Source organism: Leopardus geoffroyi, chromosome B3 (assembly GCF_018350155.1).
Source record: "Leopardus geoffroyi isolate Oge1 chromosome B3, O.geoffroyi_Oge1_pat1.0, whole genome shotgun sequence".
NCBI lineage: Eukaryota > Metazoa > Chordata > Mammalia > Carnivora > Felidae > Leopardus > Leopardus geoffroyi.
In genome coordinates this window covers 51,904,453-51,929,227 of record NC_059337.1, presented here as the reverse complement: position 1 = coordinate 51,929,227, position 24,775 = coordinate 51,904,453, and the positions used below count along the sequence as shown (strand labels likewise).

Sequence of the window (24,775 nt, the reverse complement as noted above, 5' to 3'; positions counted from 1 at the left end):
GCCTGGAGCCTGTTTCCGATTCTGTGTCTCCCTCTCTCTCTGCCCCAACCCCGTTCATGCTCTGTCTCTCTCTGTCCCCCAAAAAAATAAATAAACGTTGAAAAAAAAAATTAAACAAAAAAAAGACTCTAACAAAATTCTTTCTGCATTTAGTAGCTGAAATCTAAAGGTATCGACTTCAGAAAATATTCTGAAAAACAGTAACATTTAAGTAAGACAAAAACTGCAAATTATATCAATAGAAATTAAGCAGATCAATTTATTTTTTTTGTGTACTTCACAAGTATAATTTTGGAAGGGCTATTTGACAAATTTCAGCATTAACTGCCAACTCTATAGACATGTTCAACAAAAAAGGCATTTACTCTTGGCCCTTTTAACACAGGCAAAGTGTCATACTGCATCACAAATGAGATGCAATAACAGATCTGAGGCCTTATTAATTAGGTGTTTTCTTTCAAATGCAATTTGGTTGGTAAGTAACATAATACAAATATACATTAATGGTTTCATGACCACCAGCGAAAGCAGAATAAAGCCCACAGGTCTACCTACTTCAAAGGCCCAGACTAGTAAAACAGTATTAAAATCAGTGTTTTTAAATCCTTAGATTAACAATCCTGGAATGAGATTTCTTTGATCCCAATTTTACAAGGAGTGGTGGAGAGTCAGGGGGAGAAAGGATATGAGGGAAGACTGGCAGTGCATACGCTGAGTTGCAGAGTTGGGACAGTCACTCAAATTAGTCATCCAGATTAGGATACTGTTTTAGAAAATTAAAAATGTGTCCTTAATTGTGGCATTTTGGTAAGGATATTCAAGGTTGACACTTCATCAGCACTAAACATTTAACAAACACCATCTGGAGGCTTAAGAAGCAAGGATGTGGGGTGAAGTACAATGAGGTGAAAAAGGAAAATGAAAAGTACAAGAAATGTGTTTGAATGCTGGGGAGGGAAAAGGCCACCAAGAGAAACTTGTTTTAGTTGCCACTCGGGTGTGCTCTTCCTATAGGCTCCCAGCCCCTGGATCACCAAACATCAAGTTTACAGCACAATTTAAGTAGAGATTACATTTCAGCTTTGATAAAACCTAATTTTGATTGAGAAAGAATGCATGTCCGATTTAGTAAAAAGTATCAATACTCAGAGGTATGGTTTTGTTACATCAAGTAAAAAGAGCAACTAATTCCAACTTTTGAAGTAATAACAAGAGAAGCCTCACCAGGCCTGTCTTGATGAATAGTTACGACTTATTTTTAGGTCAGCAGCACAGGAGTATTGAATAACTTGTAAATAGACTGTAAACATGCTACTGCCAGTTCATCAAAACAATCCAACAATCCTTACTATCCCAACATGCCAAGAACTACAATTGTGTTAGTCAGATATAGCCTTCAAAAATGAAATGTTCCTCAAACGGTACTATCAAAGTAAGAGCTACTAGACATGAAACAGGTACTTTATTTCAGATTTAGCCAATTTTCATCAAGTATTTGTTATCATGAACTTCAGTTCACTTCAACAGTCATTTGCATTAAACAGGACAATTAGCCATTTTTCAAACCACAACTCTGAAATTAGAGAAATGGAGAATTAAGCTCATCTAGTCAACATCTTCATTCAAGCAATGGTGAAACAGTTTGCAAATATATCTTAAATAAACTGAGATTTGAGGCAGAACAAAAAATAGAAAAATTAAAAGCCTCTATATTCCAAGCACCAATAATGGAGGCTAAGCTATTATACCTACAAAGTCTTATTGACAGGTCTTTCCCTAATGGAAAATCCTGACACTTTAAGCACTGTGACTTTACAGAAGGCAGGTTGGTTTAATGAGGAAACTTACTTTTAATAAAAAGACAATCAACAGTTATTTTATTTTGGGCACTTACTCAGTATTTCACAGATCCTCAACAAGTTTTGAGGTAGGTTAAATATTAGCATTATACTTTACAAAATAAAACTTAGGCAAAGGTTGTATCATTTGTTGTAAACTACAGCGTCCTAGAGTCCTATCATGGTCAAGAATAACATGGTTTCCGTGATCTTTCAGATTAATCTTCTCTGATGTAAATTTAGTGGTGACAGCTTGCAAATAGTCACAAAAAAAAAAAAAAAAAAAAAAAAGGAATACATATTACAGAAATTCTACTTTGGGGTATTCCATAATTCTTAAATGGATCCTACAATGATTATATATAGTGGAATAACCTACTTGCTCCCATAACAAATATATTTACATATGACTGACCCTTAAAATTACAAACTAGAACATTACTGATTTCATTGCTTTTCTGCCTTTTGGGGGTAGGTGGAGAAGGAAGATAATCAGCAAGCCTTACACAGCGCTAGGCAGCCTTTAAGTGCAGGTGCTGTGCTCAAGGCACCATTTACAATGATTTGGGGTCATAGGAAAGCAAGTATACAGATGGAGCCAAGATCTAGAAAAGATGCCTAGATCCCAAAAGAGGGATGCCGATGCAAGTCAAAGACAAAGAAAAAAAATGCTATCATCTCAGGCTACTGATCTTCAATGTCATGCTATAGCATTACAACACCAATGGGAAGAGCTCCTAAAAGAGCAGTAACTATATCCCAATAAAGTCTGTTAATTAAACTCTTACTATCTAGATAAACCACAAGTAAAATTAAATTGGTATTTTATTAAAATGACATCTAACGAAGTAAAATATCTAAATATTTTAATACGAGTATGTTCCACCTATCACGTAAATGATTCTAAGTGTCTTAAGTCTAATTCACTTATTAGCTCATTAGAATTACTTAAAATTATTTACCAGAATTCAGCTCATCCTGACATGAGTTCCTGGGCCACACTGCTCAAGTAAATGTTTCAGTATAAAGTTCCTTTTATTTAAACAAGTGTCAAATATTAGTAATACAGGATTAAGAATGGTTAATTAACAACTAAGAAATTATAAGAAAAACATCATTCTGTTATAAAATATAGCATTCAGCAGAGTAAATTTCAAGAGTGAGGATAGACACCTAAGCTTCTGAAGACTGAACAGCACGGGTGAACAAGATTTTTGTCAAAGCAGCAAGAAAAAAAGGAGGGAGGGGCCACAGGAGGCAGAGTATCGAAGCCTTTTATTCTAGTGTTCCCCAAATTGACTGTGGAAGTAAAAATTTCTACATTAAAAAAGTTTATATAAATTACATGAATTGCAATTTTCATAAAAGTCAAAATGAAATGTTCTGCATAGGACAAAAGATATGCCTAAGCAACATATCATATCTGCACAAGGCCACCGAATGTCATGGATATTAATAACAAATGAAAAAGCTTAAGTCTATGACAGACTAAGCAAAGATTTCAGTTTAGTATTCTATAAGCCCAAGACTGTAAACTACTCTTACTATACAAAAGCTATAATGACGTACAGAGTTTTGTGTAGGAACTCTTGTGCTTCTGGTTGGCACATCATCTGCTTTTTAATATGTGAAATTAATACAGACATTTGTGAGAGGTTGTGCAAAACTATTGTATTTACAAAAATGGCACAAAAGTGAATTCAATAGTCAATGCACATGCACACTTCATTCACATCTTCAACAAAAGATACTCTAACACTATAGAACGGAATAAGAATACTAGCTTCAACGGCAGCTGTTAAGCACTAGAGTCACATAGGTTACACCAGAATGGGCAAATATTGCCCAAGTAAAATTCTATTGTTAAAGCTGAAACAGGTTTAAGGCCATTCAAGTTCAAGCAGAGATACAAATCTTTCAGAGCCCCATCTATTTTTGTTTGAAGAATGTAACCTTTCTTCCAACCTGTGGTCTTAAACTTCTGTTTTACAAAATCCAAAAGGAAAATACAGAAGAAATCAATACAATAGAGATTATATTAAATAAGAGTAACATACAAAGCTATAGTTAAGATGAGTTAAGGAAAGCCAAAACATTACAATTGTAAAACTTGCTTGTTACTTGTTGAAACCAGTCCTACACTAGGAGTTAGGTAATATATACAATTATTTTCAAGTAGATTACTTTATGTTGCTCTAACATGTTCTCTTTATCAGTGCACTGTTAAACTAATCAAAAACTCTACACATGTATATTCCCTTACAATAGCAGCACACACTACCGCTACCTGCAAAGCTGTCATTCTGAAATGACTTAGTGAATCAAAGGAAATAAAAAGCAGAGAAAGTAACATATTAAGGAGAAAAAATGGGAATTGAAAGATTCATGCAGTTCAGCTCTTTTAATCAGCCAGCCAGCTTGCTAGCAACAAGGGATGGTTTCCGTTGAGGAAGGTCCTGTGGAGTGGGAATGTGGTCACCAGTGACCTCTGTCTTATCCGGAGCTGCAGTAGGAAGCTGCTTGTTCTTCATTTTTGCTTTAGCCATGTTGTAATCCCCAGAATCAAAATATTTTTGCTACAAGGGAAAAAAAAAAAAAAATTCAGACTGGAGTTTAAAACTTTCATATTCAATTACACTGAATTTAAGATGTAGATGTAACCCTCAACTGTCAATATAAAATAAGCTAATCTAAAAAAATTTAAACAAAAACATTAACATGAAATAGCACAACTTTCAATTACTAACAGAAAAACCAGAAATTCTTGCTTAAATTATTTGGAAAATAAAAACACTTAATTCACCATCTTGCATTTAGGATGCGCCACACACTTTCAATTATTAAAAACATTATTTATAACTCCTGTCACCTAGGATGAACATTCCTGAAAGGATTTAAAATCATTTATTTGAGGGAGGCTAGGGTGGCTCAGTCAGTTAAGCGTCCAACTCGGTCTCAGCTCAGGTCTTAATCTCAGGGTTGAGAGTTCAAGTCCTAAGTTGGGGTCCACACGGGGCATTGGAACCTACTTAAAAAAAATTATATATATATAAAAATAAAATCATTTATGTGAATGAAAGCAATTCAGTAAGATCAAAATTAAGGGTAAAATATAAATGCTAGGGTGACAAGAAAACTCATTAGAAATTATCACTTAAAATGTACATCCTTATCCCACACTTCCATATTTCACTTAAGACACTGAAGAAATACAACTTTTTAAGGTAGAGGAATGAATAAGGTAGCAATGATACCCTATTATCACTAAAATAGAAATTGCAGGGAGAGCTAAATATCAACCTTAATATAGCTAATCTACAGGAGTTATCTGTTCCAGAGTAAAAACGTACAAATCTGCCTGGTTTCCAACTTCTACCTTTCATACTTAACCTACCTTTACAGACTGCTTACTATACCTGAGGCACTGTGTGAATCCTTGAGATACAAAGATGGACAATAGTCGAGTATTCCAACCATTATACTGTTTTAAGTACACAAGGTGCTACAGGTGCTCAAAAGAGAGTAACTTAACCTTTTAGAGTAGGCAAGAGGGAATAGTCCAGCAATGAGATGAGCACCTCACTGACAAAAGGAGAAAGGGGGAAAAATTCTCTTTGAGACTTCAGGGATATCTCATATGGTAAATGAAGTAGCTGGGAATTCACAGCTTGGTCTAAGACTGTTGAGTGGCCTGGGAAAAGGTCTCAGTGGCTGCCTCCCTGAAGGGACTATTATTCTTTGATAAGACAGCTCAGGCCTAAAGCCAAAGGGTCTAAAGCTAGAAACTGCTACTATACACGTAACACACTGAGCAGTTAACAAGGAAACTTGGACCAGACCCTACTAAAGCTTGCTGCAGCTTTATTTCTACATGTTTTAAAATGAGTATGGTGCTCCTGGGTGGCTTAGTCGGTTAACCATCCGACTTTGGCTCAGGTCATGATCTCACGGTTTGGTTCATGGGTTTGAGCCCTGCATTGGACTCTGTGCTGACAGCTCAGAGCCTGGAGCATGCATCAGATTCTGTCTGTCTCTCTCCTTCTCTCTCTGCCCCTCCCCTGCTTGCACTCTCAAAAATGAATAAAGGTAAAAAATAAATAAATAAAAATAAAAATAAAAATAGAGTATGGTGGGGGCACCTAAGTGGCTCAGTTGGTTGAGAGTCTGACTTCAGCTCAGGCTAAGATCTCACGGTTCATGGGTTCGAGCCCCACCCATGTTGGCCTTTGGGCTAACAGTGCAGAGCCTGCTTCAGATTCTCTGTCTCCCTCTCTCTGCCCCTGTCCACTCGAGTGAGCTCTCAAAAATAAACATAAAAAAAATGAATAGGATGAAAAAAAAAATCTCAGAACTTCTGAGTATATTAGAGAGCTTCTGCATATTAGAGAGCTACTTCTGAAATTTAGTAGCTTCTAGAGGAGAAGAAAGCAGACTGCCAAATTCTTTCTCAATAAAAAACACAAAAGGAAAAATTTAATATACAGTGCAAATTTTAGGCAGACTGTCCCCATTGTAATAAAGTCAGTTTCTAATGATCCTATTAACTCTGACATCTAAAAAATTCAAAACTCTTTTAAAATAGTAAGAAATGATATAGTTGAATATAAGACTTCATTTCCCAATATAAAAGTGCTTATTCATTGACATTTTGGTATAATGCAAAATCATTCAAGAGTTCCCTTCTCAAATTCTATTTCTTGATTCAAGCAGCATTTTCCCTTTCACAACCACTTACAACACCAATTCCAAAATACAAGATTTATAAATTCTGATTTGAAGATACTTAAAAATTCATAAATAGTTGAAGCTAGAGGAAAATTACAAAGATAACAGCCCAAATGTTGGAAGAATGGTTGAGCATGAATTATGCTGGAGATTAACAAAGGAAAAGTTTCCTAAACACTTAAGAGTCAATCAATTCCAAATAATAATTTCATAGTCAAAGATGATTATATAATTTACTTCATAAATAAAACCATACCTGATGGGACCATTTCAAAATTAGACTTGATACAAATACATTCTACATAGCTATGCTCTCAATGAATATGTTTCTCATTCTGCTTTTTCTATTTATCCCCTACATTATGGTATTTAGAATAATGCTCGTAAATAACTACAAAATATTCTATTTTGTTGACTTATTACAATTTAACTATTCCTCTGCTGCTGAACAGCGGTGCTGCTTCTAGTTATAAAGCTACAAATAGTATCTTCAAACTCGATTTTTTCCTTATATTGAATTATATTCTTAGATTAATTCACAAGAGATTATTCATTCAAAGAATATGAACACTTCTATAAATCTTGATCCATATCCCTTTCCACAATGAGTATTAAATGCTACACATGGCAAAGAGAATATTAACTATATTCAACTTCAACCTTACCAGTGGTTATTATATTTTTCTAATTTACTTGTACGTGTACTATGGTATGATCTAATAATTTACATTTCACTGATTTCCACCACGGATAAACATTTTTCTAACAGTTCTTCTGATAAAATATTTTACATAGGGGCATCTTAATGTTTTTCTTGAATATCTGAAAAATCTTTTTTATGTACTACAGGTATTAACTATCATTTTTGTAACAATTTCCCCAATGAATTACTTCTCATGAAACAGAGATTTTACATTTTTATATATTTGGAATGATTCCAACCTGCCATCCTATTATTTCAAAGCTGTGAATGTTATTCTTTCGTAAGACAAAGAAAATTCTGTATTTTGCCACTTTTAAAACTAAGAATTTATTTAATATATAATTCTGTAAAAATTTTTATTAGGTGAGCTTTATTTTTTCTTTTATAGGTAATCTCTATGCCCAACACAGGGCTTGAACTCACAGAGTTCAACTCACAGAGATGAAGAGTCACACATGCTACCAACTGAGCCAGCTAGGGTGCCCTGTTAAAATACTCTCTTCATAAAAAGACAAACAGTGTATGATTTGACTTACATGTGGAATCTAAAAACATTAAACTCACAGAAACAGCAAAATGGTGGTTGCAGGGGTGGAGGAGTGGGGGAAATGGGGAGATAATGGTCAGAGGGCACAAACTTTCAATTAGAAGATGAATAAGAAGTTCTAGGGATCTAATGTACAATAAGTTAACAGTACTGAATTGTACACTTGAAAGTGCCTGGAAAGTAGAGCTTTAATGTTCTCACCATAACAAAAAAATGGTAATTATGTGAGATAAGGGATGTGTTAACTAACCTTACTGGTCAACATTTTACAATATGTAGGTTTATCAAATCATCACATTGTACACAGTAAACTTACACAATGTTGTATGTCAATAGTATCTCAATAAAGCTGGGAAAAAACAGCCTTTTGCAATTTGGAGAAAATAATCCATATGTAACTATTACCAATACCTACACATATAAACATACATATACATCCAAACATGTTTTTAATAAGCAAGCAGCAGATACCAGTATATTCAAGGTATTTATTTTAGTAAACTCATGATTTGGCACCTGATTCTATTAACAATTCTTTTCTTTCCCTGTTCCCTGTAAGGTAAATAATTTAAATGTACTTAAACCAAAGATGGAGTCCTTTAATTTTTTACAAAGGAGTTAGAAAGAAAACCTAAGGAATAAGCATGTAGCAGTATCTCAATTCAGATCTCATTACTGAGTAATAATGGTTTATGCCTCACAAAGAATTAGTAAGATTTTGAAAAAATATTTTCAGTAATCTCAACTACTAAAATTACCATGTATAAGCTGTATTAGAGTAACTCTGTAAAATGTATTATGTAAACGAGATAATAAGCTCTGCCTTTACAAGTGATCATTTCATCCAAATAAAAATTATTTTTAGCCTTTGCATGGAAATCATCTTTAAAACAAGTAAAAGTTAAAAAATATTGGCAGAAGGATAAATGCCAGCTTCTGGATAGTCGCTGCTTTTGGAAAGAAGGGTGGGTGGGGTGGGATAAAGGAAAGAAGGGGGGCAGGGGATATATACATACATGTGGTAGGTTTCAACTATATCTACATTTTCTTTCTTACAAAGATAAAACTGAAGTAAATATGGCAAAATATATTAAATCTGGGTGGTGGGTACATGAGTTCTGCTGTATTATTATCTGCACTTTCTACATGCTTGAAATAGTTTATAGTTAAAAGTGATGAGATGTACATTCTCATACAGATTTATAGAGTAAATGATATAAAATATTGGAAAAAAATGATGTATATCTATGTATATATTTGTATCTGATAAAGTACAGAGTTACATACACACAGACACCCTTTTCATAATCGCAACTAGCACAATGAGTTCAGGGTTTAAGCATTTGAAGATTATATATAAGAACTTACCCCCTTCTGCAATCGTTTCCTTAAGAAATCCGAACCTCCAGGCTTTTGTCCCAAATGAGGATACCTTGCTTTTAATTTTGCTTCTTCAGCTTTCTCTGGACTAGTCACTTTATCTTCCATTTCCTGAAATAATTTAAAATAAATTACTTCTCTATTACAATTCACTTATTTAAAATAATTCACCTTTCAATATCTGGACCCTGACTTCAGTTGTCAAATACCAAATAATGCAGCATCTGACTAAGAAATCAAGCGCAGAAGCTTTTAAAACATCTCTGTCTTGTTTTTCAAATGATCCATGTGATAGCTCTATTATAGCTGTGATGCACACAACACCCCACACACTGGATAAAAATATCAAGATAACTCAGCTCTGAAGTCTTGCTTGCCATTACTTTCCAGTTATGTATAATACATTTATAGTTAGTCACCTTCCATGGAACTCATCAGCTCTGTGCCTATATTTAGAGAACCATTTTAATGTTAAAATACAAGAGCTTTTTGAACTCCTATTAATTCAAATTCATGTATGACTGGGAAGCTCTGAGATTCTTTAATAGGAATTAACAACAGCTGATTTACCAGAAGATATTCCCTAAGTCAATACAGAAGACCATGTATTTTTTATTTGTTTTTTAAAAGATCTTATTTTTTAAGTAATCTCTACACCTAATGTGGGGCTGAACTGGAACCCCAAGTTCAAGAGTCGCATGCTCCACCAAGTGAGCCAGCCAGGTGCCCTGACCTTGGTATTTTTAAAGGGAAACATCATCTTTGTCAACCTTCATATCAATGTCCATTATTCCCTAATCTCCCCCTGTATTTAATGACATGCCAAAGGTCCCATTCTTTATCAAAAATGTGTTTTCTGACCAAATGATATAAATATTTTTAAGCCTATTCATTTTTTTTTTTTCTTCTTTAAAGTAATCTCTACAACCAATATGAGGCTTGAACTCATGACCCTGAGATGAAGAATTGCATGCTTGGAGCGACTGCGTGGCTCACTGAAGTGTTCAACTTCAGCTCAGGTCATATCTCCTGCTAGTGGGTTTGAACACAGAGTCAGGCCCTGTGCTCACAAGCTCAGAGTCTGGAGCCTGTTTCTAATTCAGTATCTTCCTTTCTCTCTCTCTGTCCCTCTTCTGCTCGTGCTCTCTCTCTCAAAAATAATTGTTGTTGTTTTTTTAAAAAAAGAGAGAGTTGCATGCTCTTCAGACTGAGCCAGCCAGGAACCCCTGAGCCTATTCACTTTTTTTTTTTTTTTTGGAAAGCATACACAATTTATTTAATACAAATTTTATGTGATACAGAAGATTTCATAAGGATGAAGACCAAACAAACAATTTAAACCTGACTTTCATGCTAGGTTTGAACAAAAGTACAGAGAAAATGAAAAAATACGATAGGACAAAAAGGAGTATGAGCTGAGAGTGGTAAATAGAGGAAAACAGCAAGGCCTATTTGCTCATTTTTCCCAGTGTCCCTCCATCTTTGGAGATAAGTAACCCACTGAACCAGCCTCAGTCCTGGGAATAGGTCAGTCCTTTCAAACAGTTATTTCTCATTTCAGGAGGTGGTGGTAAAGATGGGAATAGATACTCATCTACAATAGATCTGTATATGGTATGAACAATCAGGCATTTAAAAAGGGACATTTCTCTTGCACTGACTTTTGTCAGTTTTCCCATGATCCCATCTGCAGACTCTGGAGTAAGTGGGGTGTCTTAGCCACCTCTTCATGGTCAACAGAAACTATTTGTCAAGTTGAAAAGGCACTGACTCTTCCCATTCTCTCTCCTTTTCTCAACTCCTCTTCATTCCCCCTTCCAAGGGCATGTGGTCTTCCCACCTGGGGCACAAGGTGGTGGCAGGGGGAGGAGGTGGAGCAAGGGGCTCCACGAGGTGGAGCAAGAGGCCTCCACTCAAGCTTATTCACTTTTAACACCAGTCTTGATACAGTCTACTTTCTTTCAAAGAGCCATATTTTATAGGGAAGCAACGTTTATGACTATATGGTAAATACTGAAGAAGAAAGAATGAATCAAGAAAAAGTTGCCCTAATAGGCGATGCTGGGCAATGGCAAGGTACACACACCTTCCAGCTAATGGACGCTTTTCTGCATACCAGCTAGACAAAATCACACACCTTTGCATATCTCGATTCTTGCAGGTTATTTGCAAATGTCAAAAAGCAGAAATGTTATATCCATAAATGTCAAGCCTAGTATTCTTGTACAGAATTACTTATTGCTTATGCCCAAATGACTTATGCCCAAAATGACTTAATATGATTTTTGCATTTATTTTTCAAAATTATATTCATACATGCTTTATAACTAGCTCTGTTCACCTTATACATTGTATTTCCTTCATCTTGACCAGCAACCTCATTTGTTACTACGTCTTCTCATTTTTAGTCTTAGAGGATTTTGATATTAAAACTGCTGCTGCTGTCAAATATGCTTTTTCTATGGGGCTTCCTTTATATGTATGCTCCTTTCTGCTTCAAGTGTTCTACCTTCCTCCTTTTTTTATGCTACAGTTTCATGCATCTATTTAGATTTTCAGTCTAAGACATCACCTCACTTGATGTACACAAAATTCAACTATGCTGCCAGAGAGAGAGACTCTAAACAGTATGAGTGGTGATTCTGCCAGTCATCCCATTCAAGAAGAGTATGCCTCAGAGAGCTCAAGTGTGAGGTGTGTGATGCCAACCTGCCGTTTCCATGATGATCTCACTCCTGGGCCTCTTTCAGAGTTTTAGCATAGTGATGTTCTATTTATCATCTTAGTATTTAAAAACTCAGTCCCTACATACAAGTCTGCTACCTCAGCTATAAACTGAAGAATCAGCCCAGACATCTGTTCAACCACTGGATTAAAATGACTACTTGTCCTACTGAGAATTGATGGGGCTGTTTCCACTATTAGGGAATCATGGATTATGACTTCATTGGAGTTTTTCAAGAGTAAATTTAGTTATATGCTATTCCTGCCTTACTAACTTTAGAATATAACCCCTATGTAAGGTATGAGTATATTGAACTCATCACAAAAGGTAGAGAAATATTGTAAATTTAAGGTTACCAGTTTAGTGCAGGAAGATGGGCGGGGTCACTGCAGTTTGTCCAGCTGTATTCACATCGGTGCTACTCAGACGGAACTGGGAGAAGGAACCTACTCTTGGGTCCCTTTGTACAGTTGTGTTTTTTAAATTGGTTAACACTGAATTGGATGTTAGTTGAAAAGGACTGTAACTTGATTTACAGCCTTTGAGTCCTTGCACATTCAAAAAAAATTTTTTTTTAGTGTTTATCTGAAGCTGGCTCCAGGTTCCGAGCTGTCAGCAGAGAGTCCAATGCTGGGCTCAAACCCAAGCACTGTGAGATCATGACCTGAGCTGAAGTCAGATGCTTAACCGACTGAGCCACCCAGGCACCCTCTTGCACATTCAAATTAAAGAGTGTCAAGAGAGTCCTACATTTCCACTAAAACCATCCAGCTTTCTTGGGCCTGCCTGGGAGATAAAGGCTCTCCACTTCCTTTGTTTGATTTGAATTATCAGTTCTTTATATTTAAGAAAAATTCCTGAACATTTCTGGTATAGAGGTAGCAACTTTCCCTAATTTCCAGTGTTTCTGCAGGTTTCCCTTATTTTATATAAGAGAGGGGAAAAAGTTACACATAATATACAATCGTATCTGGCATTCCCTTATTTTCTTAATAAAGAATATATTCACATATATGTTTATACATGATATATATTACTCGCGTTCAATTAAATCGAATTAGGTTACTATAAAATACGTATGGGCAAATAGCATTTACAGAAGTATTGTTTAGGTTTAGAATGGATCTATATAATGTGTCCTAGAAAAAACAAAGTCAATCATTGAACTTTCTTGCCAAATACATAGCACAAAGTTAAGTGTCTGCAAGCTGCAACTTTGTAGCTGGATTCAGAATTTCAGCTGCATTTAATACCAAAAGGGGGAAAAATATGACCAAAGCTGTATTTTTAAAACACAGTATATACCATCAACACATCTATAATATTTTTCATGGATCATACAGAAACGTTCTTAACCTTTTGCAAACGTACAGTTATAGGACCTTACTGATAAGCAAGTTGAAATGCTTGGACTTTATGTAGAGTCAATTATAAATAACACATCAGGTGGCAGACTGTCCGCTGGCATTCAGCCAACACTTACTCTTCTTTAAAACACTCCCCTGAATTAGTTAGAAGCCTGAAACTACCTTTCCCAGACTGAACTATTAGGTTCTGCTAATGGCACCTACACCAGATTAAAAAACATGGGAGAAAGAATCCACTCTGTTCCTGGTGATGCGACCAACAATGTGAACACCAGCAATAGCCCACGAGTTCCTGCAGGAGGGCATCAGGCAGATCATCAGGGGCTAGTGCAGCTGCTCCACGAGAGTATGTGCAGGGGATGGTCTGCTCAGAATAGTGCTCACTTATGCAGAGTCAACAGCTTTCTACAATCCGCACCTGTAGAAACATTATCTTCCCCCTTTATTCCTCCATCCCTTCTAATAATTTGTAACCTAATTCCCTAAATCACAACACTTTCTGTTTGAAATACCCAAAGTGGTTTCTACTGTCCAGGACAGAAGCCGGTCGATAAAATCAGGTAAAATAAGCAATTTATCCCTACAGTCATGTTAAAAAATGCACAAGGCCACAATGACTGGTGTGACTGCATGTTTCTGGGCATCCTTCAAAGTAACTCTTAAAACATTTATTTCAGCTAGAATCAAAATAAATCTTGAAAAAGGTTTGAGATATAGAAAGAAATAGCTAAGAGGGGCACCTAGGTGGCTCAGTCAGTTAAGTGTCCATCTTCGGCTCAGGTCATGATTTCATGGATCATGGCTCAGAGCCTGGAGCCTGCTTTGGATTCTGTGTCTCCCTCTCTCTGCCTCTTGTCCACTCATACTGTCTCTCTCTCTTAAAAGTAAATAAACATTAAAAAAAAATTTTTTTAAAAAGGAAAGAAATAGCAAAGAAACTGAAATACATTAATGTACACTGACAAGCCACTTTAATAACTCCCTCCCAGCTTTGCTGAGATATAATCAACACATTCGCTTTTCAAATTTTAACATCTTAATATGCGAGGTTAAAAACAAAACAAAAGGAAAACAAACAAAAGGGGAGGCTGGCTGGCTCAGCTGGCAGATCATGCAACTCTTGATCTTAGGATTTTGAGTTCAAGCCCCTCATCAGGAGGAGCATTTACTTTAAAAACAAATAAAAAACAAAAATACTACATAACACAGTTTAAGTGTTCTATCGTCCACATTGTTTACTAATTTTACATTTTGTTTAATTAAGAATGTATGATAAAATTTCAAGGGGAAACAATTACATAACAGAAATGAAGTATGTAATTTCCATACTAACAGTAGAGGTAAAATGGAAGAAGAAAAATCAATCACGAGGGGAAAAAAACCCAAAAGCCTGGGAGGTCAAGAGATAAGAAAAAGAAAAAGAAAAAAAAAAAAAAAAAAAAAGATAGGGGGCCAAAAAGTATTAGGGATGCAGAGAATCTAAATATTCATGCCTCTGATAAAAAGCCTCAAAATATATAAAGAAAAAATTGACTGAATTACAGTAACTGACAAGTCTATCAGTACAGATTTCAATACACCTTCCTCCATTATTGATAAGTGAAAAAGACAAAGTAGTCAAGATATCGTATTTTATTTCTGCACCCAATAGTTAGGAAATGTATATTCTTCTCAAGCACAATGGAAAAATTGACTAAATAGGCTATAAAATAAGCCTTAACCATTTTCATCCAAATGACCATCTATGACTACAATTCACAAGATCAAAAGTCAACAATAAAAAAATTTACATATCCCTATTCAGAAATTAAAATACGTACGTAACTAAAATAGCTTAAATCATTAAAACTCTAATGTGCACAGGGGCAGACGCCTGGGTGGCTCAATCGTTTAAGCATCAGACCGGCTCAGATAATGATCTTGGAGTCTGTGAGTTCAAGCCCCACATCAGGCTCTGTGCTGACAGCTCAGAGCCTGGAGCCTGCTTCAGACTTCGTCTCTCTGTGTCTCTGCCCCCCTCCACCTCACCGCTTGTGCACGCTCTCTCTCTCTCAAAAACAAACATTTAAAAAACAAACAAAACTGCAATGTATATAAGCTTAAAAAATATATTACTAAAATACTTCATGGTTAATAAATAATGGGAATTAAAAAAGAAACACATGGAACTCACTGATAAAAATTCTATACTTACCAAACTTGTAAGATTCAACAAATGTCCCTTAAGGGCATGTATTAAACAAGAAAACTAAAAGTCAATGAGCTATACATCTAACTTCAGTAGTTAAACAAAGAACAGAACCCAAAGAGAATGAGAGAAAATAAAAAGCAGAGGTTAATGAAATAAAAACCAAAGGGATCAACAAAATATGGAAATGACAAGCTTAACCAAGAAGTATTTTTAAAAATTCAAATCTGGGGGCAACTGCATAGCTCAGTCAGTTAAGTGTCTGGCTCTCGATTTCAGCTCAGGTCATGATCTCACAGGTTCATGGGTTCAAGCCTCCATCGGGCTCTGCGTTGACCGTGCAGAACCTGCTTGGGATTCTCTCTCCCCCTCTGTCTCCCAGAATAAACTTAAGAAAAATTCAAATCTGTTTTCAAACTTTTATTCTCCAAGAAGCTTCTGTGTCATAGAGCAATTTTACTACTTTGTAAGGATTCATCAGCTAAGTAGTTTCTATGCTGATAATACCTTGGGCGGGAAGGAGAGTAGTAGAAAAAGGATCATTAGAATTCTAGAACATTTAACCATATGCTACAAACTGGGGAAGCAGAAACCCAAAGATATATGCTTATAATAATACAAAAAAATACTTAAAAACAGTATTTTAAATGAAGGTTATCTTCTTGACAAGTACATTTATCTTCAGTGTATACTCTATACCTAGCACATAGCATAACATTTATTGTTTAGGCACTTGCATTTTTGTGAAATAGTCTACTGAAATATATTAGATGTCCCTTTTGTGAGTAGGTGGGGTATAAGGCATAAAAACATAAAAAGAACATTCAAACAATTAAGGATTATTATGTCATGGACTGATAAGTCTGAATGATTAATACCACTTTTCCACCTTCAGCAGAGAAGTTACATAGCAACATCAGCAATAAAAATCTGGTAACTCTAAGCAAATTTTCCTCTATCTGCTCAGCAATATGTTCACTGACGCAATGATTGATAAATAAGTAGAAAAGATTAATGAAAGCCCAACAAATCCTTTGGGATATTGCCAGGAAGGTATCGGAACTGTTATCAACCTCTAGGGAAAAATACTGTGGTGCAATTAAGTCCCTGCTGCTTGCCTAGTGCCTGGCATTTAACAGGTGTTCAATAAAAGCCTACTGAATGAACAAACACAACATACTCCAATTGTTTCAATAAAGCTAAGAAACTTTCCAAACACCTGGCAGCTTCACTATCAGCTTATCTTTGAAATATATCATGTTATAGTAGCAGACACAGAGGCAAGCCTAAAACGCTGCTGTATATATAGCACATTTGATAAGGTAGCAACAAGAAACATTTTAAAACTTTTCTGAGGTTTACTTCTAGATTGCTGAGTATCAATGGTTGCACACAAACTAAACAAACAAGTTATGGTTTAAAGACTAAAATTAAAAACACTCTTGAGGGGCACCTGAGTTGCTCAGGCAACTGACCGACTCTTGACTTCTGCCCAGGTGTCACATGATCTCATGATTCATGGGTTCATGGGCTGGAGCCCTGCACTGGTTTCTGCACTGACAGTACGGAGACTGCTTGGGATTCTCCCTCTCTCTGTGCCCCTCCACTGCTCTCAGTCTCTCAAAATAAATAAAAATAACATTAAAAAAAAAAAAAAAACACTCTTAAGCCTTTTAGTTACCAAAGGTGGTGTTAAAATTGAAAATGTCAATACTAACTGCAATTTTTTAAAAACTGGGAAAATGGGAAAGCAGTTTGTACCCACTCTTTAGTGATAATATATGGACGTAATAGTTCTCTTCCTTTTCTACTACTCACAAAAGCACCAAGTATTATCTTTTAAACTGACAAAAATGTTTCAGTTGAGAGCCCCACTTCAGTTAGCTTCTTCCAAGACATCTTACTAACTTAATTTGATCAATATTGTAATAAAATCTCTAGAAAACCTGCTCTTCAGATCTTCTTTTTAAAAAACTTATAAGTGGGGGCGCCTGGGCAGCACAGTCGGTTAAGCGTCCAACTTTTGATCTCAGCCCAGGTCATGATCTCACAGTTTGTGGGTTTGAGCCCCATGTCAGGCTCTGCAATGATGGTGCAGAGCCTGATTGGAATTGTCTCTCCTTTTCTCTGCCCCTCCCCTGCTTGTGCTCTCTCTTAAAATAAATAAATAAACTGAAAAAAAAAAAAAAAACCACTGGGGGGCACCTGGGTGGCTCAGTCGGTTGGGCGTCTGACTTCAGCTCTGGTCAAGATCTCACGGTTTGTGGGTTTAAGCCCCATTTCAGGCTCTGTGCTGACAGCTCTGAGCCTAGAGACTGTTTCAGATTCTGGGTCTCCTTCTCCCCTGCCCCTCCCACACTCATGCCCGGTCTCTATCTCTCAAAAACATTAAAAAAAATTTTTTTAAACTTAAAAGCAGTAATATACATACACACACACACATACATACGTGTTCCTTTATTCTCACTCAGATTTCTTAATTGGGTCTAAACAAAGGATTTTATATTACTATAGTCTATTCTTCCCTCTTTCAAACTGCAGTACAAGCTTTGTCATGTGTATTAGATAGTACTTTGGCAATGGTTTCAAATGAAAAATTCTGAGAAAAATTCATTCAACCAGTATTTTCTGAACAATGAAATGAATGGAATGAATCAGGTAAGATAGGAGCAATGGGAGAAAAGATAAATAAAGGAGGGCCCATGACTTTAAGATGTTCACAATGAAAATCTTATGCCTCTTCTCACCCCAGGACAAGAGTGTACACCTGTCTGACTGAGCTTAGTGTTATTCAAAGTGGAATTCACAGGTGATAGATCCATGAGGTCTCTGCTAAAATTTTTTTAATGTTTTGTTTTCACTTCAGTGATAATCCAGAAGGAAAAAGTTTAAGTATATACCAGCACATATGAATTGCCATCTCATATCTAAGTGCTACATGATTTCCATTTCAGCTTTCATTTACGAAGGAGACTGAGCAGTACTACTCCAATTGTCCAGAAGAGTGAGAAAAGAACAGAGCTGAATTTAAAATGTAAATGATGTATTTTTGATCCTAGAATTAAATGATCACACAGATTACTCTTAAAAAGGACAAGTGAGGGGTGCCTGGGTGGCTTGGTCAGTTAAGTGCCCAATTTCGGCTCAGGTCATGATCTCACTGGTTAGTGAGTTTGAGCCCCATGTCGGAGTCAGCACAGAGCCTGGAACCTGCTTTGGATTTGGATTCTGCGTTTCTTCACTCTGCCCCTCCCCCACTCACATTCCCTCTCTTGTCTTTCAAAAATAAACATTAAAAAAAAAAAGGACAACTGAGTCATCACATGACCTAGGGAAGCGTTAACTTGCCATACTCAAAATGCCCTGCCTGTAACAACCTGCTACCACATTCTCAATACGTTGGAAATTTACTTTCAGCAAAATACTATGCCACAATGGATAATTCACACTAATTTTGTTTGTATTTAATTTGTTTAATCTAAAATAAATTTTAAGTAATCTCTGTCCAATGAGGGCTCGAACTCACGACCCCAAGATCAAGAGTCGCATGCTCCACCAACTAAGCCAACCGGGTGCCTAATTTTTTTAATATTTTTGTTCATTTTTTGAGAGACAGTGTGAGCAAGCAGGGGAGGGGCAGAGAGAGAAGGCCAGAGACAGAATCCCAAAAAGGCTCTGCACTGCCAGCGAGGAGCACGACACAGGGCTTGAACCCAGAACAGTGAGATCATGGCCTGAGCCAAAACCAAGTCAGACGCTTAACTGAATGAGCATCCAGGCACCTCAATGTGTGTTTATTTTCAAGAGAGAGAGAGAGAAAGAGAGAGAGTGCTCACAGGCACACATGCAGGTGAGGGGTAGACAGAGAGGAGGAGACAAAGACAGAGAATCCAAAGTAGGCTCTACACTTATCAGCACAAAGCTAGACATGGGGCTTGAGCTCAGGAACTGTGAGATCATGACCTGAGCTGAAGTGAGATGCTCAACTGACTGAGCCATGAAGGAGCCCCATCCGTGTTTTAATTTTAAAGCAGTGTTAAAGAGGTATGTTTATACTTATTTTCATGTTTATACATATTTAATATCCCAATAAAAAAAAAGTGGCCCATACAGTTTTTCTTCTCTTAACAAGGGGCCTGCACTTCTCAGAGAAATAGTGACTTAGCCCTTACTCCATGCAGTCTCATCTCTTTATGTTAAAGAGATGTTATGTTATCTCTTTATGCCTCTTTATTTTTCAGAGGCAACAGGCCAACGTACCATAAAATTATAAAGGTGTTTTAGCTGAATGCTTTGGCTTTAATTGAGAGGTCAACTGGGTACACAGAGAATAATCCAATTTTTTAAGTCATCTATTCTTCCAAAATAGAAGAAACAGGTGATTTGGCCCATAGGAACACAGAAGTGACTCTGCACATTCTCCTCATGTTTAGGGATGGTATCCATGCTACGGGACACTTAACATCTACAGCCAATCCCTAATTCAAGAAGGGACATTATATTACCAACCCACTTTGGTATTAATGACAACAGACCTAAAACAAAAGGACTTGAGTTAAAATTTTAATGTAGACCTTTATCAAAACATTCAAGACATGTTTAATATTGTTAAACCTGATATTAGGTTGTTTCAAATAAAAGCATTTACCCGGTAGAAATCAACACTTTATACTTTGGCAACACACTAAAAATCTCATAAAAGGAAACTACATAGCACACCACGGTACATCAGAAGTCAAAACCAAAGTTGATGTCAGTGTTTAGGACAAGACAGCACACACATGGGTTTGTTGTTTTTGGGGGTTCTTAAATCCCAAGCAATTATGAACACAATAAATGTTGTTTTTTTTTTTTTAATTTTTTTTTTCAACGTTTATTTATTTTTGGGACAGAGAGAGACAGAGCATGAAAGGGGGAGGGGCAGAGAGAGAGGGAGACACAGAATCGGAAACAGGCTCCAGGCTCTGAGCCATCAGCCCAGAGCCCGACGCGGGGCTCGAACTCACGGACCGCGAGATCGTGACCTGGCTGAAGTCGGACGCTTAACCGACTGCGCCACCCAGGCGCCCCAATAAATGTTTTTCAATAAATAAATGATATTTCATGTTATAGTTAGGATTGTAATCTTTAAACTATATTTCTGTCCTAGAAGTCCATGTTTTTGTAAAGTGTGAAAAATACCAAACATAATCTTCATTGGAATATCCCTGAATAATATGGTAACTTGGCCTACTACCTATGCAGTTTTTTTTTTTTTTTTAATATTTACAAGTAACATAACAGAATCATTCAACTGAAGAAAAGTTACCATGCTTAAGAACATATGGAGTGGGTTTAGAACACTAATACACTAATCAAATTTCTACCCTGTTTAGGAGCATGAGGAGAACATGAAGCAGAACGAGCCCTTACAAAGTCCAAGTACTAGACCAAATCCTATTTATAATAATGCCGTCTGACTTTTCAAGAAAAGGTGCTGGCAACTCTCCATAAACAATTTAAGAAACAATATATGGGCCTTTGTAGGCCAGCCACAAGTACCAAGGAGGGCAAGGCAGCAGAAATAATAATGGTGGAAGGGGCAAGAACTAGCACAGACGAAACAAAGTCTTAACATTCGTAATTTGAATCATATTGATTTGTGGATTATTTTCCTACATCTGAAGGATGTTAAAAGTAAGTGTACAAAATATTCCTGTTGCTACAAAAATCTAGGTCAACTAAATTGGTAAAAAATTTTCAATTCCAAGCTTTTGGTTTTCAGTCAAGTACCATATGCGGATCCCAGTGGCTCACATTTCTGAGCACACACTGAGCTAAATATTGTAAGTTACCCACGTCATTTAAGCCTCACAACAACTTTACAAAGCAAGTGTTATCAGCATTATTTTACAAATGAGAAGATTGAAAACTTAAAGAGTTTAGCGACTGGCCAAGGTTACGCGGCAAACTAGGACGGGATCGGAAACGCCAACCCTGGTCTAACTCGCCACCCGAACACGAGATACCGCCTTTGGAGTTAAAAGCATGCCGACAATACCAGTAGTTGGGAAGAGTTCGTTCTTCACGGAAAAATAAGACTTCCTACGCTAAGTGAGGCTCATGGAAAAACTTAGGTTCCACTACAAAAACGGGAGTCCTGGGCTCATTATGTACATTCGAGCGTAAGGAAAAAGGCGACACACCGAGGCGCTGAGAAAAGGCAAATCTCGGCCAAGACTCGGACAATGCTCAAACTCCCACCACACGGGCGCTAATCACCAGAGTTACGGCGGGCGGCAGGTCTGGGAGAGCTCGGCCGTCACGGCGGAGGCGTCCAGGCAGCTCTAGCTCTCTCCACCAGCAACCCGCGGGCCGACTCAGGGCGCGCCCCTCCGCACGCGGCGGGAGCAGGCCACCCGGCAGGCCCGGCCCGCAGAAGGCTCGCCTCTGGGCCTTCCGAGCCCCCGGGACCGCTCGCCGTGCACACTCACCTTCTGCTCCTCCGCGGAGGCTGCCTCGGGGACTTCCGCGGACATAGTGCTCCCTCTGCAAACGAGACACCGGGAGAAGACGCGATTACCTGGGGGCCGAGGCCGCCCGGCCGCCGCACCGCCTCAGGCCCGCCCGCCCCCGCTCTCCGAGCGCCCGCTCGGGCAGCCTCCGCCCGGGAAAATGGCCGCCGCCTTATGACGACATGGAGCCTCGCGGCGCTCGGCGGCCACTGCAGCCCGCCGCGCCCCAGCCGCCCGTCCCGCACCGCGCCCCTACCTACCTTACCACGCTTGTCCTACTCTGCGACGCCGAAGCACTTCCTTTCTTCCTTCAAAGGTCGCGGCTCGCACCCCACCTCACATCCGTCTGGCAGATGCTTCCTGGGAATTGTAGTTTATAAGTGGAGCCGCCTCTCCCCGCCCTTTCCTGCGTATTCCTGGAGATTTACTGTTTCTACTTTCCCGGACTCGCTTTGCCCCGTTCTCTTCCTCTCTCCCCGCAGTGCAGCCACGCATGCTTTTTTGGGGGGGCGGTTCAAAGCTCTGTGCTCCTTCCCTCCACAGGCCTCTTCCCGCTCCCCTTTTCGTACTTAACCATATTCATCTTTCACATCCCAGATTCTACGTCATTGCCTCAGGCTTTTCTTGAGCCCCTACCCTAGGTCAGATCCACTTCTTAAATGTCTTCACATGTCTGTATCTTCAGCAACACACGCTGTACCATTAGACATATGATTATTAATGACACCTTTCCTGCTCAAATAAGCCACATCAGAACAGGGACCTCGTCCATATTTGCTTATGTTTCACTCCCAGAGCCCAGCATTTCCTAGATGTTAAATAAATATCTGACGAAAGAATTCAAATTCCGTTCATTTGTCTACTGCCGGAGGTCCACTCCCAAAACTTGACTGAAACCCCTGACACCAAACTATTCCAATGACTTTAACCACCAAATCTGTTGGCTTTACATTTAATCCTCATAATAATTAACATCTGGATAGCTACCGGCAATACTGTACAGGGTGGTTCCAATGAAGAGTTTGTCAGAAACTTGGAAAAAGTTGCCCTGTGAGAGTTAAACTAGTAAAAAGCAGCGGGTAATGAATGCAATCCTGCGGGAATTTGGAAACCATCAAAAGAACCAGTTTCCTAGGAAGAATTTCAGACAGGAAGAATTGCATGGGGATTGCAACTTGAAAATCCAAGTGTGGTACTGCACTCCTTTTGGAGAAAAGGAAGAAGTTTGTCAGGCAAAAAGTACTAAAATACAAGAATTCACGATGCCAACTCTTTGACAAAGATATCCCTTGAGAGTGCTTTAAGTGGGCAGCTGAGAAACTTCTTAAGATCAACTATTTGTTCTCATTCCATACTCACAAAACAACCTACTGAAAATTTGCCTTCCCTTCGTGTCAAACAATAGGGAGAAAGGAGAATTAACTAGTTAGGCTAACTGAAGTGTCTAACAGTTGTATTTTTATTTTGGCATTCTGGTATATATCCTACATCAATATATTTGCGAGCTTGAGTTAAAATCTGAGACACCCATATATAAAAAAATTAGTATATGTGATCTTGGATAAAGAGATTCTGTTCCTGAAAGATAGTGACATGCATGTGAGGGCAAGATTGAATTTCTGGGAGGGAGACTTTGGTCAATGGGGAATCCCATTGTGGGGACATGAGAAGCCATCCTTCCCCAGGTATCACTCCCCTGCATCATTAACCATGTACCTTAATGTTTAAAATTGCACACTAATCACCAGAATCCTGTTTTTCAAAACTTTTTTCTCTTGACCTCTAGGATACTACTCTCTTATTCTCTCCTACTTCTCTGGCCATCTCCTCTTAATCTCCTTTGTTGAGTCTTTACTTGCCTCTTTCTTTTTATTAAGTTTGTTTATTTTTTGAGAGCAGGGGAGGGGCAGAGAGAGAGAGAGAGGGAAAGAGAGAGAGAATCCCAAACAGGCTCTGAGCTGCTTGAACCCACAAGCTGCAAGATCATGATCTGAGCCAAAACCGAGAGTCAGATGCTTAACCAACTGAACCACCCTGACACCCCTTTTCCTGCCTCTTAAAGGGAGGATTCTAACAGTTCTATCCTTGGATCCCTTCTTTTTCAAGTTTACACTCTCCAGATCACTTCCACCTCATAGGTTCAGCTGCCATCTATGTATTCCAGATCAGTGCTATGCAATAGAACTTTCCGTGATGATGGAAATATTCTCTATCTGTGCTGCCAATACAATTGCTACTACCCATATTTGACTATCAAGAATTTTTTTGTTGTTGTTAACGTTTTATTTTATTTTTGAGACAGAGAGACACAGAGCATGAACGGGGGAGGGTCAGAGAGAGGGAGACACAGAATCTGAAACAGGCTTCAGGCTCTGAGCTGTCAGCACAGAGCCCGATACGGGGCTTGAACTCATGGACCGGGAGATCATGACCTGAGCCAAAGTCGGCCGCTTAACCGACTGAGCCACCCAGGCGCCCTTGACTATCAAGCGTTTGAAATGTGACTAGTACAACTGAGAAACTGAATTTTAAATTTTATATCATTTTAATTAATTAAATTAGCCACAGGGATTAGAATCACTGAAAAACCGTATTAACAGAGATCCTCATTAGGTCTGAGGCAAGGTTCAAGTATTCATGTTTAACCAAAGCTCCCCTGGTGATTCTGATCCACACCTGCACAAGATTTTTCAGGCTTGGAACTTGGTAGGTGTAAAAAAGCTTTAAAAAGACCGGAGGTCTTTTAGAGGCTTAGGTGCACTAGCTCAAGAGTTTGTACGAGTCAAGGAAATAATGTTCCACCACATC

The 24,775-nt window shown here is 38.0% G+C and overlaps 1 protein-coding gene across 2 annotated transcripts; it reads right to left on the bottom strand.

The window, feature by feature from the left end:
• Positions 1-235: 235 nt before the first annotated feature.
• Positions 236-22,230, bottom strand: ARPP19 (cAMP regulated phosphoprotein 19). 2 transcript variants are annotated; one of them, XM_045449705.1, is made up of 3 exons: positions 21,947-22,230; positions 9,182-9,304; positions 236-4,414 (listed from the first exon to the last, which is right to left on the bottom strand). In XM_045449705.1, exons 1-3 carry the CDS (start codon positions 21,989-21,991, stop codon positions 4,244-4,246), a joined length of 339 nt encoding a protein of 112 aa, XP_045305661.1. In that variant the 5' UTR covers positions 21,992-22,230; the 3' UTR covers positions 236-4,243. The 2 variants fall into 2 exon arrangements, with proteins under 2 accessions (XP_045305661.1, XP_045305662.1); XM_045449706.1 differs by lacking the exon at positions 21,947-22,230 and adding an exon at positions 9,403-9,427.
• Between the last annotated feature and the right edge of the window lie 2,545 nt (positions 22,231-24,775).